The sequence below is a fragment of the Taudactylus pleione genome, unplaced genomic scaffold (genome assembly GCF_031769625.1).
Source record: "Taudactylus pleione unplaced genomic scaffold, aTauple2 ptg000179l, whole genome shotgun sequence".
Classification (NCBI taxonomy): domain Eukaryota; kingdom Metazoa; phylum Chordata; class Amphibia; order Anura; family Myobatrachidae; genus Taudactylus; species Taudactylus pleione.
In genome coordinates this window covers 17241580-17262721 of record NW_028284581.1, presented here as the reverse complement: position 1 = coordinate 17262721, position 21142 = coordinate 17241580, and the positions used below count along the sequence as shown (strand labels likewise).

The following is a 21142-nucleotide window of genomic DNA, read 5'->3' as shown; positions in this document are numbered from 1 at the left end:
AGAGGTGACAGGACACACTGACTGTGCCACCACATCTCCACTCCCCGCTCCATCTGCACCAAGCACAGGAGCAAGTACTACCCCTCCCTGCTGGGGTAAAGTCAACCACTGGCCCTGAAGACTCAACACTAACATCCCGTAACACAAAACAAAAGGAGAACCAACTTGGATGGCTGTTGTGTTTTAGATGAAATCGTGATTGAAATTGATTTTTACAAGCCCCCCAGAACCCCACCCACTTCAATCTGTGTCCCAGGGCACAGATCAATCACTCAGCAACCTAAATAAATAAATAAATACATATTATTGTCTCTAACGGATCGATGGATGCGCGGATGTGATCCAGGCGGATGGGACTTTACACTGTCAAGGAAATTGTAGAAGACTCCTCGCGTAGTCTTACCCGTGGACTGCAGAAAGTGAGGTCCAAGGAGAGTTATATGGGGGAGTGAGAGAGAGGGGAGAGAGAGAGAGAGAGAGAGAGAGAGAGAGAGAGAGAGAGAGAGAGATTAGAGTGCAAGGTCGTGTGCTTGGAATGGGGGCAATACCAGTAACTGAGTGGAGAGTGAAGGGGTAGGGGCGGGGAGGAAGTTGCAGGAACACAATCACAGAACTACAGGAGATGTGCACATAGCAACAAAGTTTCCCTTCACTGGGGAGAAACACCACTGGAAAACACAATACAAACCAAAAGCAACACTGGAGAGCACAGACAAACGACATCAAGGGTCAGAAGATTAGATCCCAGGAATCACAAGGTGGGGGTGGAGTGTGCCAGAGGAACCCAAATAAAAATAAACCAAGACCTAGCTAATATAACAAAAGCTCCTCAACACAAGTCAGTGAGGGGGAGGAAAGGGAAGCAAGAATGTGACCTTCCCCAAAAGTGATGCTCCCTGTGTGTGAGCCCGGACAGTGCGCTGCTGCTGCTGTGCTGCACCGTGCAGGGGAGACAGAGCACTTGGCGGAGTGAGGCAGCTAATTGCTGGAGCCCATCCCTCATCTCCATATGCAGTCTGTGTCCGCTGGCCCCGAGCCAATCCCCTCTCACCCCCGCCGCTAATCGCGATGCATTATTCACAATCACAATTATATACCGACATGCGCAATCCGCGCCGCACCGACACCAGCTAATTTCCCTAATTTTGCAACTCGACTATTTGTGAACAATTTTTTTTTATTTGCCACTGATGTATCTGCAAAAAAGCAGAAAGCAGTCCCAGATCCCAGCAGCAGCAGCATGTCTCGGCGAAAGCAAGCCAAGCCCCAGCATCTGAAATCAGACGAGGACATCGGGACTGAGGTGCTCCCTAACAACGGTAAGGGGAGGGGGCGCTTCGTACCTATCGCTGGCCTTATTATTTACCAAAAACACTTTCACCCCATCACATCCCTATCAGCAATTCACTTTTCCCATACACCCCCTGGCCATTAGCCACTTTCATATGCTTATCTGCAAAGTGAGAGAAAGTAACCTTTTAGTAACTCTATCATTCTTTGTATCTCTGCTTTTCATCTACTTGTGTTTATTTTTCTTTTCACTATCAAACAGTTTATTTCTTTATTGCCTTTCCACAGGTCAGTATTGTGAGAACATAAAAGTATTTTATTGGTTTGCATTGCATATTGACCTTCCTGGTGGTAATTGTAGTTGTTACACTGTGTACACCTGCATAGCAGACAATGGGCACAGCTCTGAGAGGACAGTAGCTGGTGCTGGTGAGGTGTGTGTAGAGGTTGTGTGTGTTAGTGCCAGGGGGTAGTACACTCAATAGGTATATGGTGACCTTTCCTTGTTGGATAGAAGAAAGAGGAGCTGCAAAAAGTTCCAGTGATCAGCAGGAGCTTGTATCCTTCCCAGTCTGTGTCCTTCAACTGCAAGTATTAGGGGAATAGGGAAGGGAGGAGGAGGAGGGGGCTTGCTCATCTTGTTTTGGAGATGGAGAAAGATCGAGGCTTGTGAAAGCTTTTCCGGAAACATCGTGCACTCTCATGTCTCAGACACAAGAAGAGGCTGCTTCAATGCCTGCCACTGCCCTCTCTGCCAGGGAGCTGCTCCCAGGTTCAACCAAAGGTGAGGGCATCCCGTGGGCAGCCACTGTTCGGGCTAGTTAGGGGGGTTGCTTAGGAAGCCGCGCTGCTGCCTGTGCTTACACGGTTGGAAGGGAGAAGGGAAGATGGAATAGGATAAGAGGAGCAGGTCCCATAGAGAAGCAGGAGAGGTCCTGCATTGCCTGCTGCCCCTTACTTCTCTCTCCAGCCTCTGCTAAGACTACAGTACCAGACACTGCACAAGCCCGGGGTGTTTATTTATATTTTACCTGCAGATAAATATTTTTATTCAGTTTGATTTTCAAAAGAACAGTGTTTATTTTTAATGCTATCTTCATAAATCTCTTTCCGGAATTACATCTCCACTTTCCTCAATTCCCGCAGTTTACTGTAGTTTTATCAATGAAATGGCAAAAGCGCTAATTGCTTGTTCCTGAAATAAGTGTGGTCTAAAGACCCTGACCTAGTCCCCACCGTGCAAGGCCATGTGCAGGGGGAGAAATATCATCCCTATACTACATTTAAAAGTCTAACTTTATTTTTAATCACTGAGAAATTCAGTGACGTCAAATGAGAAGTTTAACGGACACACATAAGCATAACTTTCTAAAATGTTGGTGGGCATTTATACTAACATGAGAGCAGATACATCTGCCTGGTGACAACTGGGCAGCTTCGGTGCCTCAGAGTGCCCCTATCACCAGCACTAATAGCTGAGAGGTGCTGTGCAGGAGAGGCCTGGATTCATGTCCCAGATGCTGCTCTCTTTTATTCCATTAAACAGAACAAGCCATTGTCAGTTTTCAGAGGACTTTTTCTGGATTTGTTGAAGAAAGTATCTTTCTTGGGAGCTGTTTTTATGGCTAAAGAGTGAGTTTTATCTATGTCAGGAGAGATTAGAACAGGAGATATGCTAAAAAGAAACGCTTGCATATGGTGTGTAGATTAAGGGCAAAAGGATCTTTTTGTCATGGAAATGTTTTTCTGTTTACTTCATCACTTAGCATTTCTTACACTTGGTTTGTTTTGTATTGCACTCAATGACTACACGATCAAATGAATGGATTTATTTCTGCAGAATCAGAAAGACAGCCTTTCCATCAAAGGGGCTACACTGCATCCCAGTAAGGATTTTTTTTCTTCTTTTTTTTTTTTTTTTTTTTAAGCTTGATTATTGTGGCTCTGAATAGCTCAAAATCTCCTTTCAATATAGCCTCAAAAATTATACTATGTAAATAAATCTGTAACTGAACTGCATTTTGCTAAACCATATCTCATTAACAAAAACTAAATCCTTCCAAATTAAAAGTAAATAAAAATATGTGACCAGACACTTCTATTGAAAACTAGTTTACAAAAAAGTTTGTAGAGAAGGTCAGCAAGATGGATTCTTTTGATCAATCCACATAATTCAGGATATTGTGAGACATAGGGTATTTGCAGACATTTGTCTCATTTGATACCAGTTATGTGCTTATTTGCGGAAACCTGTTTTGGTGATTTTAGGTAGCATCAAATTTTAATTCACTCAAGTATACCATCTATCAAAAATGTAATCAAAGGACATTACCCTGTGCATTATATAGCCAGTCTTTGCTAAACCACATAATGTATTTTAGATAAAATGTCTCCTTTCACAAATGTATATATGTAATTATGTGTGTATCACTCCATTTCTATGGATTATTGTCTTGCTTGCCATTTCATTGTTTTTATTTCAACATGATTTGGGAGCTAAATTATTAATGTATTATTATTAATGCTTTTAGTTTCACAAAATAATCTTATTTAATGAAAAGTTAAATAGATAAGACATAATATGATTCTAAATTGATGTTAATTCAAATGCAGTTTTTTTTAATAAAGCAAAAAATATATACTGCTTAAACCTAAAGAGACCATATTTGCTATTTCTAAATAAGAATTTTAGGTCAGTAAAAATAAAATTTTATTATGTGCAATTTTGTTTTTACTAAGAACCCAAATCTTAAAATCTTATACTGAGTTTGAAAGTTATTTTGTTGCATATTAGATTACATAGATTAAAAAAAATATTTACGGTAACAATATCCAGTTTCCTAGTAAAATCATGTTGAAAGTAATACATTTATGTATTTATTAGTTGCTTTTTTTCAGTTTGTGACTAAAGTAATATTTTTTCAATATAATTTAACACAGGACAGACAAACAGTTCAAGTGGCACTATAAGCAGCTTCCAAAATATATGTATTTATTTTAGAGACTTAAGAGTCAGCTTGCATCAGGCACAGGAAGAATTTTAGCTCATTTCTATTACAACTAGAGACAACCATCTTTTATGTCCTTCTTAGAAGCTCTGAATAATGCTGAATAACAATGAGATGCTATAGTCTTTATAAAAAAAATAAAAAAAACGTCAGATGTATAACTTCCCTTAGTTGAGTGTTTCAGTTTCCCTGGTTAATACAGAGGTGAACAGTACACCATTAACAATTAGGAATTTGTTAAACAAGTGATTACTTTTCTATGCAATGTGAGTGAAATCTGGCAAAAGTGGGTCAGGTTTCCTCATCATGTTGAGCTAATCCTGGCAAAGTCTTCCTATTGATCTTAAAGTGACCAGAAGGATATTTCTTTCCTCTACTATTGTACATTGTGGTAGTAAAATCTATTTCTTCCTAAAATAATAATAAAGTTTTATTGGTTTAAATATATAATACCAAGATGAGGAATACAGTAAAAGACAAAGATTAGTGAGATTATTTATCATAGTAATGGAAATACTGCATGTAGACAACAAATAGTTAATATTTGTACTACCATATCTTTATCACCATAAAGTGTTAAGAAAGCCTGTAAAAGGGTGCTGATATCAAGAGGCATAGCATACTGGTATATATATATATACATATATATATATATATTTATTAAATTATACTTTCATGGTTTATACACATTGATACACTGTTCGAATGCATGCATTTACCACAGATACAAATATACAATCATTCCTGCCTTAAGTCATCACATATAAATTAATAAATAACAAATATTCTTTTTTTTTTAATAAAATCAAGTATTTTCTTATATTGTTTTCATTTTTTGCGGTAAATAATAATTTAGGCCCTAGATACAGGATTTGGAAACAAACATATTTTGCTAGTCACTTTAAAGAATTTTGTGTGCACAATGCAGTTTTCTTTAAATTGTTTCAAGATAGCCTATTAGTGTCATGTTTTGAAGCATTAATGCCCAGCAAACACTAGAGATTCATTTTGTTTGGTGACATTGAAAAGGTGGGACTGCATGAAGTGCCAACAGGTTTCCAATGGTTTGTCCCTGAGGGTGGGTATTTAGAAGTGCTTTGACAAGGCTGGCTGATTTAACCTTTGCCTGTTTTGGCCTGCCAGGGGTGGCCACTAGATGTCAAGCTCATAATACAATTAGTACATCTGTGCAGTTGACCTTGGCAGCATGGTTGCTTCAGTTGTGATAAGTGTTAACACTAGAATTGAGTGTTACCTAGAGATCCTGCTACATGGTACACAGATTAGCATGTGCCGGGTGTCTTTAATAGGACTGTTTAAGCAGGAAATCATGTTCTCTCAGCGCTATTTAATTTCCATGTGTACTTGAACAGAAAATCAGATGCATCTAGCTTTAATGAGAATTATGTAACAATTTCCCTTAAATCAAAGATTATACATTCTTATATTATTTAACATAATGGCTTTTACTAAATAACAAAATTATATATTTCTGCTATTTATTAATATTATATCATACATGGATAGACATACACATATTGTATACTTTTTTGTTATTGTAAGCTCTGCTGCATGTGTAAGGGTTTTATAATAACTTTTACGAATAATGATAATATATGTCAAAAGTCAAAATTTTTTTTATATTAGTCTATTTTATTTACATCATTCATACAAAGAGATCGAGCTTCTGCAAATCAACACATAACATGCAGTGCGGCATTGCTTTTGAAATACAAGTGATAGTCATTTACAATGCATTGGGATGGTTTGGTCCCATCTTCAGTTTTCACGTCCCACCATTCATGTAGTTGAGGTATATTTCTGAGTAATTTATATGGCATACAGTAATTAATTAAAATAATTCAGTCCATATTAAAGTCGAATATGAAGTTGTATCAAAAATATTGTGTACCCTTAAAGTATTGTCATAGATTATAAACCTAAATGATAGTATCTATTTACTGGATAAAATGACAATAAATTTAAGAGATTAATAAAACAAAGCAAAAATATAACTGAATAAACTGTAGCAATAGAAATAATTTTGTTCTTTTGAATAAAAAGTTAATATCCACTTTAAAAATACCCCAGTTTTCTTCTAACTACCATAATGTGATGCAAGTGATTAAGACCTTTGGTGATAAATAACACACTGTCTTTAAATCAACATATTTATCTGTTCATGGATATCCTTTTCAAATAAATAGTGGATTCATAAAATAATGCAGTGATAATATATAATATAGCTTCTCTCTGATACAAAATCCCCAAAAAATGAAAACAGTACAAGTTAAATAATAGCAAATGCTTCATTATTACAATGTGTTTCTTTTTAATCTGTGTATTTGCTAATGATATTGTAGATGGCTAAGCTTTCCTCTATTTACACAGTGTTTAAGTAGCTAATGGATTGCTTTCATGATTACAAACGTAAAAAAGAAGACAGTTGGTGACTATGCCACAGGTGGTTGTTACTTAACAAATTCTGAGATTTAGGCCACTGAATAGATTCATCTAAATATGCTACAGTACATCTATAACATTGTGCATAGCAATAGTGCCCTCCACTGTTCAATGTCATGTTGACAACCATTGTGGTCTTTGGAAGAGGGCAAAATTTTCTATTGAGTCTGGAATTTCATCTACATTGTTGAACACAGTAGGGGTTTCTATTTGTCTCCTCCTGTTTCACAGCTTGGTCCCTGTATGTGATAATTCATCTTATTTTATGAGAGTCAAAGCCATCATAAAGAGTTAAGAAAAGGCTTAATTTGCAAGAAAACATAATGTCCTCAAACTATTTTTATGGTTCAATAAAATAACTTTCAGAAAAGAGAAAGTCATTTTGCAGCATTCACAAATGCAGTGTTTTTTCATATTTTTTGCTGTTTACTAAGTAACTAAGGAAAAATGATTTGCAGAGAGCTCTTTCTAGTATAACATATAATAAAATACAAGGTTATAATCTGCATATATGGACCTTGATCACAGTATCTCCAATTTATGTTTATACTTGCATGTTACTTGAGAGTTTAAATCCAGCAGGAACAGTATACAGCAATGCAGAATTAGATTTTGTTACTATTAGGTGTCAATGAACTAGTACCTAAAGCCTTCCACATAATGTGCTAAATACATTTTAATCCTATGGTTAACAATATGTTCAATTAAATCACAATTTAAAAAGAAATGCAAGAACAGTCATATTTCATCTATTGCCATATATCAGCATAACTAAAAAACTTGGCCTATCATGCTTAACATTCTATTATAAGCCACTTTCTTTAGTTTGTGTTTCCATATAGATAAATGTTTTTTTTAACTCAAACACTGTCTTTTACACATCTATCTTTATGTTGACTGAAAAAAATGTAGGCTAATCATGCAATAAAAATGAAATCTAAATGAATACAGCTGGATAGTGAAATGTAGTATACAATTTGTAGATAAGTGTCTAATTTGCCAACAAAACATGTTATTTACTGTTTGTGTCTTTTTAAAAAAATTTAAAATATTGCAAAATAAAAGAATTGCAAGTATGTAAAAAAAATCAAACGTACGCATTAAAAATTCACTACAGATAACATCACTAAGCAGTCATCCTTCATTTTATATTTAAGATAATGGAATACGCTTCATCTAGTGCTTATCCCTTTAAAAAAGTTCTAATAATGTATTCCACATCAAATTCATAATAAATATGGATGTATCCTGTGTATAAGATTTTATATATAAGTTTATTATTTATATTACTGTTTAAGAAAATTTTATATTTTTTCCACTTTATAACTGGGGAGTAAACTAGGATCACAATAAAACAAGTGGTCCAGCATTCTTGGCTCACAAGAGCTTGCAATCTAATGGAAAGAAGACTAACAAATGTGCAAGCTGTTGCTAATGGCCATCACAGAGAGTTGAGTAAAAAAATAGTTTGACAGAAAAGTGACCTTTAAATCTATTTACTTCTTGAACATTTGATTTCCCTCTACTTATGGGTAGCTTTGTATCTTACCATTTGCTTTATCCTAGTCCAAGCCAGAGAGACCTGCACGATAATATTTTTAATGTAATGCATCCTTATTATTTTCTTGTGTATAAAAAAAACTTAAAAAAATACATATGTTCACTGTATTATATAAACTGCTTAAATGAACTGATATTGCTGTACCAGCTATTATTTAGCAGGTCCATTAAGAGCAGGAGCAGCAATTAAATATTAAGCAGGCCTGCTAAACATAGTTTTCTTCAGTGTGTGTGACACATCTCAGTTACTCAAATTTTACTTAACTTAATGGGAAATACAGGGGATCTTAATATCTGTATTGGCTGTGTTGTTCTGTGTACTATCTTTTTCTTCTTAAAGCTACACATCAAACAAAAGTATAATTGAAGTTCACTGCAAGATGTCATTTCACAGAGCGGCCTTAAAATGGAGCTATGCTGTTCTGGATAGGATAAAATGCAAATGAGTGAACTGGTTTTTTTTAATTATCATTTTTCTCCTGAACAGAATAGTACAGTGAACATTTTGTTCTATACAAAAGGATATGTTTATTTCAATTAAACAATTATTTAAAAAATGCATCAGCTGTGCACATTTCAAGTAATAATGACATTTACATTGTCTCTGTTTTTTGCTTTCTTTATTCCTTAACTTTTGTTTCCTTTCTAAGATAATAATAATTCATGGAATTATTCATAGAATGAAAAAAAAATTTTTAAAAACTACAGTTAATTTAGTTCAGCTTGAATTATTGTCCCTCAAATAATAAAACCATTCTAGCCACTTGTTTAAATATATTCTCACTGTATAATTTAAACTGATGCTAATATGTAAAGGTAAATGGTTTGTTCAACTAGGGATTTACGTGTGCTTGTTCGTGGAGGTAAATCAGCACACTACTGTTTCACAAGAATACATTAAAAAATCAAAACAAATCCGGCAGTGTTAATTCATCCAATTCTACAGGAAACCACTTGAAGAGAAACATGCCTCTTGTATTTTGAAACTGTTGTAAGAAAGCCAATTCTGAACATGTTACTGTGTTTGATTTAAAAAAATGCAGTACAGCTGCTCTCAGGGATACAAGCAATATAACTGCATAAGCGGATCCAAAAGTATACTTGAAGGAGCAAAGCAGTTTACACCTCAGTTTAAATAGGAAACCTGTTTAGAATTTATAGCTGAAATTCATGGATTTTAAAATCTTTTCATTTCATTTTATTTTTCAACACAATCTTAGCAATATATGAAATAAAATATTTAGAAAAAAGCATAAATTCATAAATCATGTTTAAGTTTATTATATTATTTTTTTTAAACAAATTTTCATTGTATTTTATTATATTAAAACTATTAATTCACTATAAACATGACCATATGACAGTAATATGAACATGTATATATTTACATCTTAAAAACATTGACTTAATTTGAACTTAAAATAAAACAAAACATAAATGTTACATTTACTCTTTTGTTCTCGTCATTTAATATTACCATATTTTGATTTAATATGCTGTAGGTAGGTGCTTATTTATTCAGTTAAATTCATTTATAAATTTAGCAGTGGAAATAATTATTCTAAAATTTGAACAAAACTGTGTGACATGTTAGCTCCTTAGTAACGTATTACATTTTGTATAAATTATGTTAGAATTTTATTTTAACCACTTCAAAAAGATCAGTTAAAATATAATCAATTAGTTGTTATGCATCTACCTAGTATTCAATAAATTGAATGAATTCATTAGTTTTGTATTAAAGCATGTATTTGTGTTTACTTATTAGCCCTTATATTTATTTATTTATTTATGCATGTACTTATATTTAATTGTTTAGAAGCCATAAAACATTACAATTTTTGCCTGACATTTTTCCTGTTACTACATTTTTAAATATTTGATAAAAATAATTATAGAACATATATAGGACCCATAGTGACATTCTATCAGAAAATATAGTTGGACAAAATAAAATCTGTAAATGTAATATTATATATTTTTTTAATTTCTGACTGAAAAAAAATATATAATCCATAAAAAATGTAATCCAGCTCTGTTTTTCTAATGTTTTACCATACACTGTAAATAAACAATGTAAGCATCTAAACAACACAGCAATGATAAAACTATGAATTATTTTTTCAATAATATTAATCTTACAGTACAAGAACAATTTTGTTTTGTTGCTTCTTTTCTGTATTGTGCATTCTATTTGCTGCTGTCTATTATCCTGCCTGACAAAAAATATGTTATACTGTATGTTTGCAATATCCAGATAAGAAAATTAAAATGACTGAGCATTATGTGTGCATTCCCACTGAACAGCTTTTAAAATACTAGACATGGTTTTCTTATATGTTCATTTTATCATTCCAACACAGCTATTTATTTGATCAGGTGTGAATTAGAATTCTGTTCATTAAACATGCTTGTTATTCAGCACAAGAGGGTAACGCAAGTCAGAGGAAGTGACTGCCTACAACAGTAATTAAACATGTGTAACCAATTAGTGGGTTTTCTACAATGGCCAAGCATATAATTTACAGAGCCTTTCTATAAGAATAGATGAAAATAGGTACAAAACGTGTGTCTGACTACAGCATACTTATGTTTAAACATGTCAGCAGAAATGTAGTTTAAATATGTAATTCTTAGTTTGTTCACAAATCCGTGAACTCAATGCTGTGTCGCAGTAACATGTAATTTTAGTTTTCTGCTAACAAAATATGGCACTTGACAGCATCAATTACTTTTGTGGAGGATTAGCAGTTAAGAATCAGGTATTTTTTATACTGAACCTACAATTTACATAAAGCATTTAGTGTATATAAAATTTCTGCTAGCAAGAATGTTGCCTATAAAAAGAACCTTATTTTATATAGAAATTGACAAAATGTCTTTAAAAGTACTTAGTGCTTGGGTCAAAGGTTAATGTCATTAAGATCTTATAGCATTGGTGTGTTCACTACAAAGAACAAACCAGATCTAATAATAGTTAGTCCTTTTAATTAGTAAACAGATGATTTATTTTTAGTTAAATGGTAGGTGCTTTTTCTTTAGCCATTTTTTAGATATGATTGCAATTCACCGAAATGTCTCTAAATGTAAATAAATCCTTACTGATCCAATAATTATATACAATTACAAAGGAACCAGCTATGACTCAGATTTGTATAAAGATACGTAGTCAGAGGCCTCACTTCAGTAACAGGGGTTCGGCTTGTGCTGTCAGGTAATGCTTCAAGTTTAAAAGGTTACAGATTACTTTAGCAATGGTAACTGAACTGGCAAAGGCATCTCTAATTTTGCTGGAAATTAGGAAGCTTGATGCTAAAAGGGAATTCTAATGACCCCATCAAAAGCTTGATTTGTACCCAACAGACAATGTTGCAGCAAATTGTATGAAAATATTGGAAATCAATGACTTCTATGGAATTTCATTAAGAAGCAGTATCCACAATTGATAGAGGTTCATAATTTGATGGATTGTGCAAAGAAAATATTAGCTAGGTATAAGGAGTCATAGAAAATTGTTGAAGTGGTGTAATTTGTACAAAATAAAAAGTATTGATTTTATGCGTGCAAAATTTTCTAAAGTAGAGAGGTTTATCTTTTTACTTAATAGCAATCTTTTTATTTTCTTCTAGCAGTACCTGGGGAAGGACCAGATGATGGTGACAGCGGAAATGAAAGCCGAAGTGGAAGCGAGGAGACCAATGTTTGTGAAAAATGTTGTGCTGAATTCTTCAAATGGACTGACTTCTTAGAGCACAAGAAGACCTGCACTAAAAACCCTCTAGTGTTGATTGTAAATGATGATGTAGCAGCAGTCGCTGCAGAAGAGTTTCCCGAGCCCTCTCCCGCAAGCTCTTCAAGCGATCACACAGAGAGTGAGACTGCAGAGGAAACTGTCCAGGTAGAAAATAATGACATTTGTGATACAAAAGAGATAGAAAAGGAAGAGGAACCCATGGAGGTTGAAACCACAGAAGAAAAAAACTTCCCAAGTCAAGAAGCCTCAAGCACTGCTACTCCTCTACCTCAGTTACCTGATCCATCTTCCATCACTAATTACAACATGCCAAACACTAATGTAACATTAGAGACTCTGCAAAGTACAAAAGTGGCAGTAGCACAGTTTTCACAGAATGTACGGTGCATAGGTGGTTCCGGTGCTGCTACTGCAGCTACAGCTATGGCAATTCCTATGATTCTAGAACAGCTAATGGCACTACAGCAGCAGCAAATTCACCAGCTGCAACTTATTGAACAAATACGCAGCCAGGTGGCACTGATGAATCGTCAGCCACTACGTCCTCCACTGACCTCTTCAATTCCAGTACAAAATCCTTCAAATACCACACCTAGTCAGCTGCAGGGATTTAATGCACATTCAACCCTTCAGTTAACACCTGTAGTCCCAACAACCTTTGCAGGATCAATAGCCAACAATCAACCACCATCATTTGAGAACCTACAACATACATCACAACCTGCTTCTGGGGCAAGTACACCAAACATACCATGTTCTGTAACTTGTACACCTACTGAAGCAAGCACATCTTTATCAACTAATGCTAAGTCAACATCAGTAACACCTAGTCCCGTGTCCAATACTACAACTAGCTCAATTCATCCTCAGAGTTCCTCAACCCCTCCATCCATTGGACATGGAAATATTCTCACTTCACCTTCCAGTTTGTCAAGCCCAATTCTACCTCAGAGTTCCTCAAATAGTGTGATCTTCCCCAATCCACTTGTCAGCATAGCTGCAACAGCTAATGCATTAGACCCTCTTTCTGCACTCATGAAACATCGTAAGGGAAAACCACCAAATGTATCAGTTTTTGAGACCAAGTCAACCTCTGAAGATCCATTTTTTAAACATAAATGTAGATTTTGTGCCAAGGTCTTTGGAAGTGACAGTGCTTTACAAATCCACTTGCGCTCTCATACAGGTGAAAGACCTTTTAAATGTAATATATGTGGAAATCGATTTTCCACAAAAGGCAATCTAAAAGTTCATTTTCAGAGACATAAAGAAAAATACCCCCATATTCAGATGAATCCTTACCCTGTTCCAGAATACCTCGATAATGTCCCAACTAGTTCTGGAATACCTTATGGAATGTCTCTCCCTCCTGAAAAACCAGTCACAACATGGCTAGATAGCAAACCCGTATTACCAACAATTCCAACATCTATTGGGTTACAGCTTCCTCCCACAATATCAAGTATTAACAGCTATGGTGATTCACCAAGCATTACTCCGATGAACAGATCACCGCAAAGGCCATCTCCTGCTTCCAGTGAATGCAATTCTTTTTCGCCAAGCATAAATCACTCTGAATCCTGCATGGTAACATCTGCAGATTCTCCACAATCTGCACAAACAGTAACTATTGCTGTCCCAAAAACTGAACCCATTGTATTGCCCCCTACCGCTGCAAGAACAGGAGAGCAACCTGTGAGTGGACAAATATCTTCTCCTGTCACAACATCAATTCCTACCCTTACAGATACCTGTATATCAACAAGCCTCCCAAACCCTGTGCTTCCATCTATGTCTGAGCAGTTCAAAGCAAAATTTCCATTTGGCGGGCTATTGGAGTCTATGCAAACATCTGAAACATCAAAACTGCAACAACTAGTTGAGAACATTGATAAAAAAATGACAGATCCAAACCAATGTGTAATTTGCCACAGGGTGCTAAGCTGTCAGAGTGCTCTTAAGATGCATTACAGAACACATACTGGAGAAAGACCATTTAAATGTAAAATTTGTGGACGTGCTTTTACTACTAAAGGCAATTTGAAAACCCATTTTGGTGTTCATCGGTCAAAGCCTCCACTAAGGGTTCAACATTCATGTCCCATTTGCCAGAAAAAGTTTACGAATGCTGTAGTCCTACAGCAACATATCCGTATGCATATGGGTGGACAGATTCCAAACACCCCATTACCAGAGGGCTTCCAAGATGCAATGGACTCTGAACTGTCTTATGATGACAAGAATCTTGAAACAATGAGTAATTATGATGATGACTTTGATGATAATTCTATGGATGAAGAACTAGATATAAAAGACACAGCAAGTGACTCATCTAAACCACTTATACCATACCCTGAGTCATCACCTGCTTCACCTCCCACTGTCATTTCAAGTATTGCGGCTTTAGAAAATCAGATGAAAATGATTGACTCTGTTATGTGCGCACAGCAATTTATTAGCTTAAAAACCTTAGAAAATGGGTCTGGAGACAGTGATCATTTAAGCAATGATTCTTCATCTGCTGCAGGGGATCTTGAGAGCCAAAGTGCAGGGAGTCCAGCAATGTCTGAGTCCTCTTCATCAATGCAGGTTTTATCACCTGTACACAGTCATAGCGAAAGCATAAGATCAAAATCTCCACATGTAATCAATCAAGAAGAGCCACCAGAACTACAACTTAAAACAGAAAAGTCTGACAGTCCTTTACCTGCTTCCGAAAATGATGGTGCACTGGATCTGACATCCACCAATCCTGGGAGACCAATCATCAAAGAAGAGGCTCCTTATAGCCTGCTGTTCCTGAGCAGAGAACGTGGTAAGTTTAAAAGTACTGTTTGTAATATCTGTGGCAAGCCTTTTGCTTGCAAAAGTGCATTGGAAATTCACTACCGCAGTCATACTAAAGAACGGCCATTTATTTGTACAATCTGCAATCGTGGGTGTTCTACTATGGGTAATTTAAAACAACACTTACTGACACACAAATTGAAAGAGCTCCCATCTCAGTTATTTGAACCCAACTTTACTCTAGGTCCCAGCCAAACTACTACTAGCCTGGTCACCAGCACAGCACCTGCCATGATCAAAATGGAAGTGAATGGTCACACCAAGCCGATCTCATTGGGTGAAGGTCCCCACCTTCCACCTGGAATCCAGGTTCCTGCTGCACCACAGACAGCGATGAGTCCAGGCATCACTCCTATGCTGGCACCCCCACCACGACGAACTCCCAAGCAACACAACTGTCATTCGTGTGGGAAGACCTTCTCCTCAGCAAGTGCACTACAGATACATGAACGTACTCATACTGGTGAAAAGCCATTTGGTTGCACAATCTGTGGTAGAGCATTTACCACAAAAGGGAACCTTAAGGTAAGGTGAAATCTCTCCAGTCATACAAAAGAAAAGTAAGGATTTGGGGAACAACTGTCAGTTCAAAAAACAAAACTCAGCACTTGTATAGCTGCAAATGTCATTGTCATCTCATAACATAAAAAACATGTTATAATAGTTAACCATTGCTTAATTGTGCACAAATGATTTGATAGTATGATAACACTGAATGCACATGCTGCAAATGTACAATTGAACAAGCATTACTATAAACAATAAATTCAATTTAGTTTTGTAAACTTTGCAAAGTTTACTAGATACATGTGAATACATTCATTTTCACTACAAAATAGACGTCCAAACAAGTAAATGTAATATTTGAAGGTCAATACTATATTAAAAAAAGCTGTTTTGTTATGATAATGACATATGTTCTCAAGCCCTTAATATCTGTAAAATGCAGTTTAGTAGCAAAACACCTCAGAGGCACATTTAATACATTAAAATTTCTTATTGTAAGACATTTTAGTAAATGCTGCTAATACTGTTGTTTACATAATTGCCTATGTGCTTGTGGAATTAGTTGTTTTTTGTAGTTAGTTATTATGATGGTGCCAAAGGGTAAGAAAAAAATATCCAGTTTAGTCAGACTATTGATGGTAAACATCACAGCAATGTGCTAAAGTTTTATTTTCCATTATTTGTTTTTTAAGTTATACAGCCTGATTTACAGTTAGGAGTAATACACCTAGGAAGTGCAATTTTATGATGGTGGGAGCAAATCTAAAATGTGTGTTCAGATTTAGAGTTGGGTGTTGTGCATCTTAGCTCAACTCTAAATCACATAGTTCAAAATAAAGTAGCCCAGTATTTGTTTAAGTGCAAAAACTTGCGTTTGCACTCTTTGTACCTCAAAAGTGTTTTACCATGTGCAAATGTGTATTCTTTAGATAGGCTTGCTCCTAACATTAAAATAGACCCATAAGGTTAAAATCTAAACTTTTATACAATTGTGGAAGCAGTTTAAAATAAAGATTAGTCAAATGAAAGTTATAATTAAACAATGCAAACATTATTTAGAGATACATATATATATATATATATATATATATATATATATATAAAATCTTTAACAGGTGGAATTATGTTTAATATTAATATTATTAAACAAAGTAATTAAGTATAAATATGGGTATTTTGGTTTTCTTTTTTAAACTGATTTAAAAGAAAGTTGAATTTGCATGTGCAGGATTAAGTATGTTATGTCTTTTAAAACCAAGAACAAAGTTCAGAATTATATTTTTCTTGTACAGCAGCAAGATTTCAGATTGTCCTTTATGCTATTGTTTGTGGAATTTAATTCTCTGTCCCTCTGATCCTTCTAAGCACAATGTCTACAATGTGTAATGGATTAAGTAGACAAAATGTGCAATGTCGATTATGTGTGTTAATTTGTAGTAATTTCCAAATAAAAAAAAAATGTGTAGTATCATTATATAGCTTGGAAACTCTTCCATTAGGAATAATTGGCAAATGTAATCTCCCCTAGAGTCTAGAATTTTAACATTCTGCGAGCACCTAATTGACTGAAGCCGTTACCCTCTTTCTGTTAAATATTTTGCTCAAAGAGGCTTTTAAAAATTATCTAACAAAGTTTACATTTGCCAAAGAAGTTCATTTTTATTTTCTAAAATAACGCAAAATACATAATTAATATTGGCTCCATATATATTTAATTAAAAAACATATAGATATTTATAGTTTAAGAAATGCACTTATAATGGAAGTAAAAAAAAATGTGCATTTCTGAGTAATACCTAATTTTATTTATATACTGTTTTCTCTCTGGCCTTAACATTATAATCTGTCAAATTATTTCTAATGAGAAGGTCGTAGTGGAGAAATGAATTAGAAAATAGGAACTAGATGAAAAAAATATGTTTGTGTGTTTATGTAAAATTATTATTTTTCCGATGGTAAATGAAATATTTATGGGATTTAGATATACAGAGTTCATCCCCACTGCCAACTCCCTCTAGGTACAAGGCACGTTTCCTCGGCCATCTGGATATTTAACAAGCCATGGCATGTCTTATTTTCTTTTTCTGAAGGTTTAGAAAAGATTTTTTTTTTTTTCCATAAAATGTTATTTATTTGTGATGCCTGTTATGCATATTCTCTAATTTAGTAAAATACCTGTGTAGAGTAATTTTTTTTGGTAGATAAAGTAAATGCTGGACTTTGCTGTTTTGAGTGCTTGCAAGCTGGAATTGTAGACCTCACACATATATTTTAAGATATTTGCCAGCACTATTTTTGTAATCAGAAATAAGATATAAAATGAACAACCAAGGACAGTATAGAAGCATAATTAGCACACATGTGAATGACTGGCTGAGGAGAAGCTAGTTTCTAAATATGCATGATCACCTTGTGGCTCAGCGCAGTTCCGGATGGCTGTATAAACAGTATTTTGTGTGTGTTGTTCTTTTAGAGATCTTAGAGCGCTACATTACATAGAAATCCATTATGTAGCCTGTTTATTGATTTATCCTGTTTGATGTGTAAATAATGGATTTTTTATAAGTTTAACATGTTATATTTGTAAAGTATACTGAATATACTTGAACCTATGTGCTCTTTGTTTTCCTTTTTTTATATATATAGGTCCATATGGGGACTCACATGTGGAATAATGCTCCTGCAAGACGTGGTCGGAGACTTTCAGTGGAAAACCCCCTGGCTTTGCTAGGAGGAGATGCTCTAAAGTTTTCTGAAATGTTTCAAAAGGATTTGGCAGCTCGAGCAATGAATGTTGACCCTAGCTTTTGGAACCAATATGCTGCTGCTATCACAAATGGGCTGGCTATGAAAAACAATGAGATTTCTGTTATACAGAATGGAGGCATTCCTCAGCTCCCAGTCAGCTTAGGTGGAAGCGCAATCCCACCCTTAACCAACTTGTCCAGTGGAATGGACAGAACACGAACTGGCAGTAACTCTCCTATCATTAGTATAGACAAAGTTGCCTCTGACTCTATTATAAATCGACCATTCACAAGGTTTATTGAGGAGAACAAGGAAATTGGCATTAACTAAGTGCAGATGCAAAAACAGTCTGAGACACTTCTATTCAAGTCTTGTTCTATTTGATGTACAGTTTTTTTGAACATGTATTATAGTGTCCTAACTGAAATTCCTATTGCTCCTCTCCCATAGCAGAAATGCATAGTCTTGTGGTTGCGGAAGAGATGTTTTTGCAAGATTGTGCATGGTACCTTCTTTCGTCAGTTAAACTGACTGGAATGGACTTTGTCCCCTTTTAGTATTACGTAAAGCTCATTGGACTTCAAATGTACACAGGTTACCATTAGCTACGTGTATTTGAGATCTAAAAAGATTCAACACATATGAAAACATTGACTTCTTTGTCCAAAATATTTGTTGGTTTTGTTTGAATTAGATATAATCTTGAAGTCTGTTTGTAAGGATTCTAATACAGTGCTAAATAATCTATTTAGTATTCCCAAATACAGTGTATTATTAAAGTATTCCTTGTCTGTAGTATTTATAACAACATTTTGCAGGTACTGAAGAGGAAACAAGCCCCATCCTTCTATTAAATTTTGTACTGCTAGGTACACCTCAATTTCTGTCCTTTTCTTGGCAAGTTTTGTTTGCTACAATCCAGTGATGTTTATTTCAATGCAGGCAAAATTGTGACATTTTATTTGGGAAGATAGCATGCTTTACATGTGCGAGTATCTGTCTGTAACAATCCTTTTATTTAAATATTTGTAGCTGCTATGTGGACAGTCGTTCAATATAAATGAGAAATGTGTGGAGAAATAGTTCAATGGTTGAAAAAACACTTATAGACATACTTTTTCACTCTAAAGTATTCACATCATAGGAAGCTGTGAATAAAAAAATTCTTCATGTTAACTTCACTGTACAATAAAAGGTAATGTTTGTATAATGTGCTTGCAAACTCTTAATTTATACTATTGCACTTTTAGTATTTTGTATCTTGGGAAAATTGTCTATTATTTGAAAAACAAAATAAACAAATATGTAAATTGTTTAAAGATGCTCATTAGGTAAAACAAAGGCAACTAAAGATAAGACGAAAAAATCAAATCCTATTACAGCTCTCCTGTCTTAATATTTTGTCTTATTCCACTCTCTGCAGAAAATTCAGTCAATTCGAATTTGTTTTTATATGTAGCATGGCACTTCTAAAATTATATATATTTAACAGTAAGCACAATACAATTCGCCTAGGATGGGACAGAGGTGCATTGAATCGGACAAACTGAACTACTTGCTCTAAAACAGTGGTTCCTAACTCAAGCGCAGTCTGCACCCTAAAAATCACAGAGCTAACTAATTTAAATTGAAATGCTGGAGCTATTCAAAAAAAGTAGTTTTGAGTCTGTTATTAAACGATTTTTGCTTCTTTAGACTTCTGTACCTAATTTAGTAATTTTTATGGTCATTAGCAATTGAATAGACTCCTGATAATGAAATCACATAAAATGTTACTTAAGCACAAATGCTACCCATTACATTGCATGTTCTTCACATTATCTACATGAATAAATTGAATAATATTCATCAATATTGTGAAGATATAAAATGGATATGTCTTATGTGCTACCTCATTAAGTGCATTGACCAAAATCTGTATTGAGGGGGGTATCAAACATAAAGTATTAAAAAATACATTTGGCACATGACATTTTAGTGCAGTACAGATTAATAAAGCCAACTCAAATATTTGTATCTAAATCATTAGTTGCCTTCAAATTTCAGATTTACATTCCACACTATTTATTTTATTTGTTGTGCAGAAACAAAAATCAGAATAAACCAATAAAAAGAAATACTGTTGCACTGTTGCCAACAATCAACAATTATTTAATTAAAGATGATTTTTAGTCAAGGTTTTAAATGGGGCTATTTGAAAAAGGTAAATATGGTGACTTGTCATGGCTATTTTCCGGCACCAGAATGTTTTATTTTTATTTTTTTAATTCTCTGTGGGTGTTTAATACTTTTTATTGTTACATCTGCTAATTGAAAGATGTGTTTTATTTAAACAAGGGATGTAAAATGTATATAAGATGGTTGATACATGGTTGATATAAGTCGGGCTCATTGTGTAATTAGTGCTAGGTTTTACCTCCTGTGTGGTAATTGGAAAAAAAAACATATTTTTATACTGCATTACCACGCAGAGGATAAACCATGCTTGAAATATCTGGGCCTAGAAACTAAAATTCCGTATTTTTTACTATTCCATCTTGCTGACTTGAACCACATACTGATCTAAATTGATGTCTTAGTTTAGGCTATTTTCTGTGACATGGAATTGAATAAAATGCAGGATGGAATTCTGTTTGTGAATCGTGTCCCTTGATTCCTCTGATAACCCAATGATATAAACACTGTACTAATTCATGAGGTGTAATGTCTCAGATAATGCACTTACAGAACAATTATAAGATATGACTATTTATTCCTTGTTTTAACAAGACATTCCCGTTCTTTGCCACTGAGAATTCTGCCTATTCACACTCTTAATGCCTACAAAGTAAAAGGATTACAGTATGTGGATACCAAATAAATAAGAAACTGGTCACAATTATAAATTGAGAAGACATTTACATTTCAGTAAAAAAAATAGGAGTTTTAGGACATAACACTTTCAAACTTTCACCTCCACCCGACA

At 34.6% G+C, this 21142-nt stretch overlaps 1 protein-coding gene across 2 annotated transcripts; it reads left to right on the top strand.

The window, feature by feature from the left end:
* The first annotated feature begins 1237 nt into the window (after nt 1-1237).
* SALL3 (spalt like transcription factor 3) lies at nt 1238-20792 on the top strand. 2 transcript variants are annotated; one of them, XM_088475906.1, is made up of 4 exons: nt 1238-1319; nt 11951-14890; nt 15107-15447; nt 18076-20792. In XM_088475906.1, exons 1-4 carry the CDS (start codon nt 1241-1243, stop codon nt 18505-18507), a joined length of 3792 nt encoding a protein of 1263 aa, XP_088332032.1. In that variant the 5' UTR covers nt 1238-1240; the 3' UTR covers nt 18508-20792. The 2 variants fall into 2 exon arrangements, with proteins under 2 accessions (XP_088332032.1, XP_088332033.1); XM_088475907.1 differs by lacking the exon at nt 15107-15447 and having other exon boundaries at nt 18076-18202.
* The last annotated feature ends 350 nt before the right edge of the window (nt 20793-21142 follow it).

What these genes read in the sequence shown, in the direction of transcription:
- SALL3 (XM_088475906.1), top strand. Translation starts at nt 1,241, where the DNA reads ATGTCTCGGCGAAAGCAAGCCAAGCCCCAGCATCTGAAATCAGACGAG. An exon ending in TGAGGTGCTCCCTAACAACG is followed by an intron (nt 1,320 to 11,950) that starts GTAAGGGGAGGG and finishes ATTTTCTTCTAG; the next exon opens with CAGTACCTGGGGAAGGACCA. An exon ending in CCACAAAAGGGAACCTTAAG is followed by an intron (nt 15,448 to 18,075) that starts GTAAGGTGAAAT and finishes TTATATATATAG; the next exon opens with GTCCATATGGGGACTCACAT.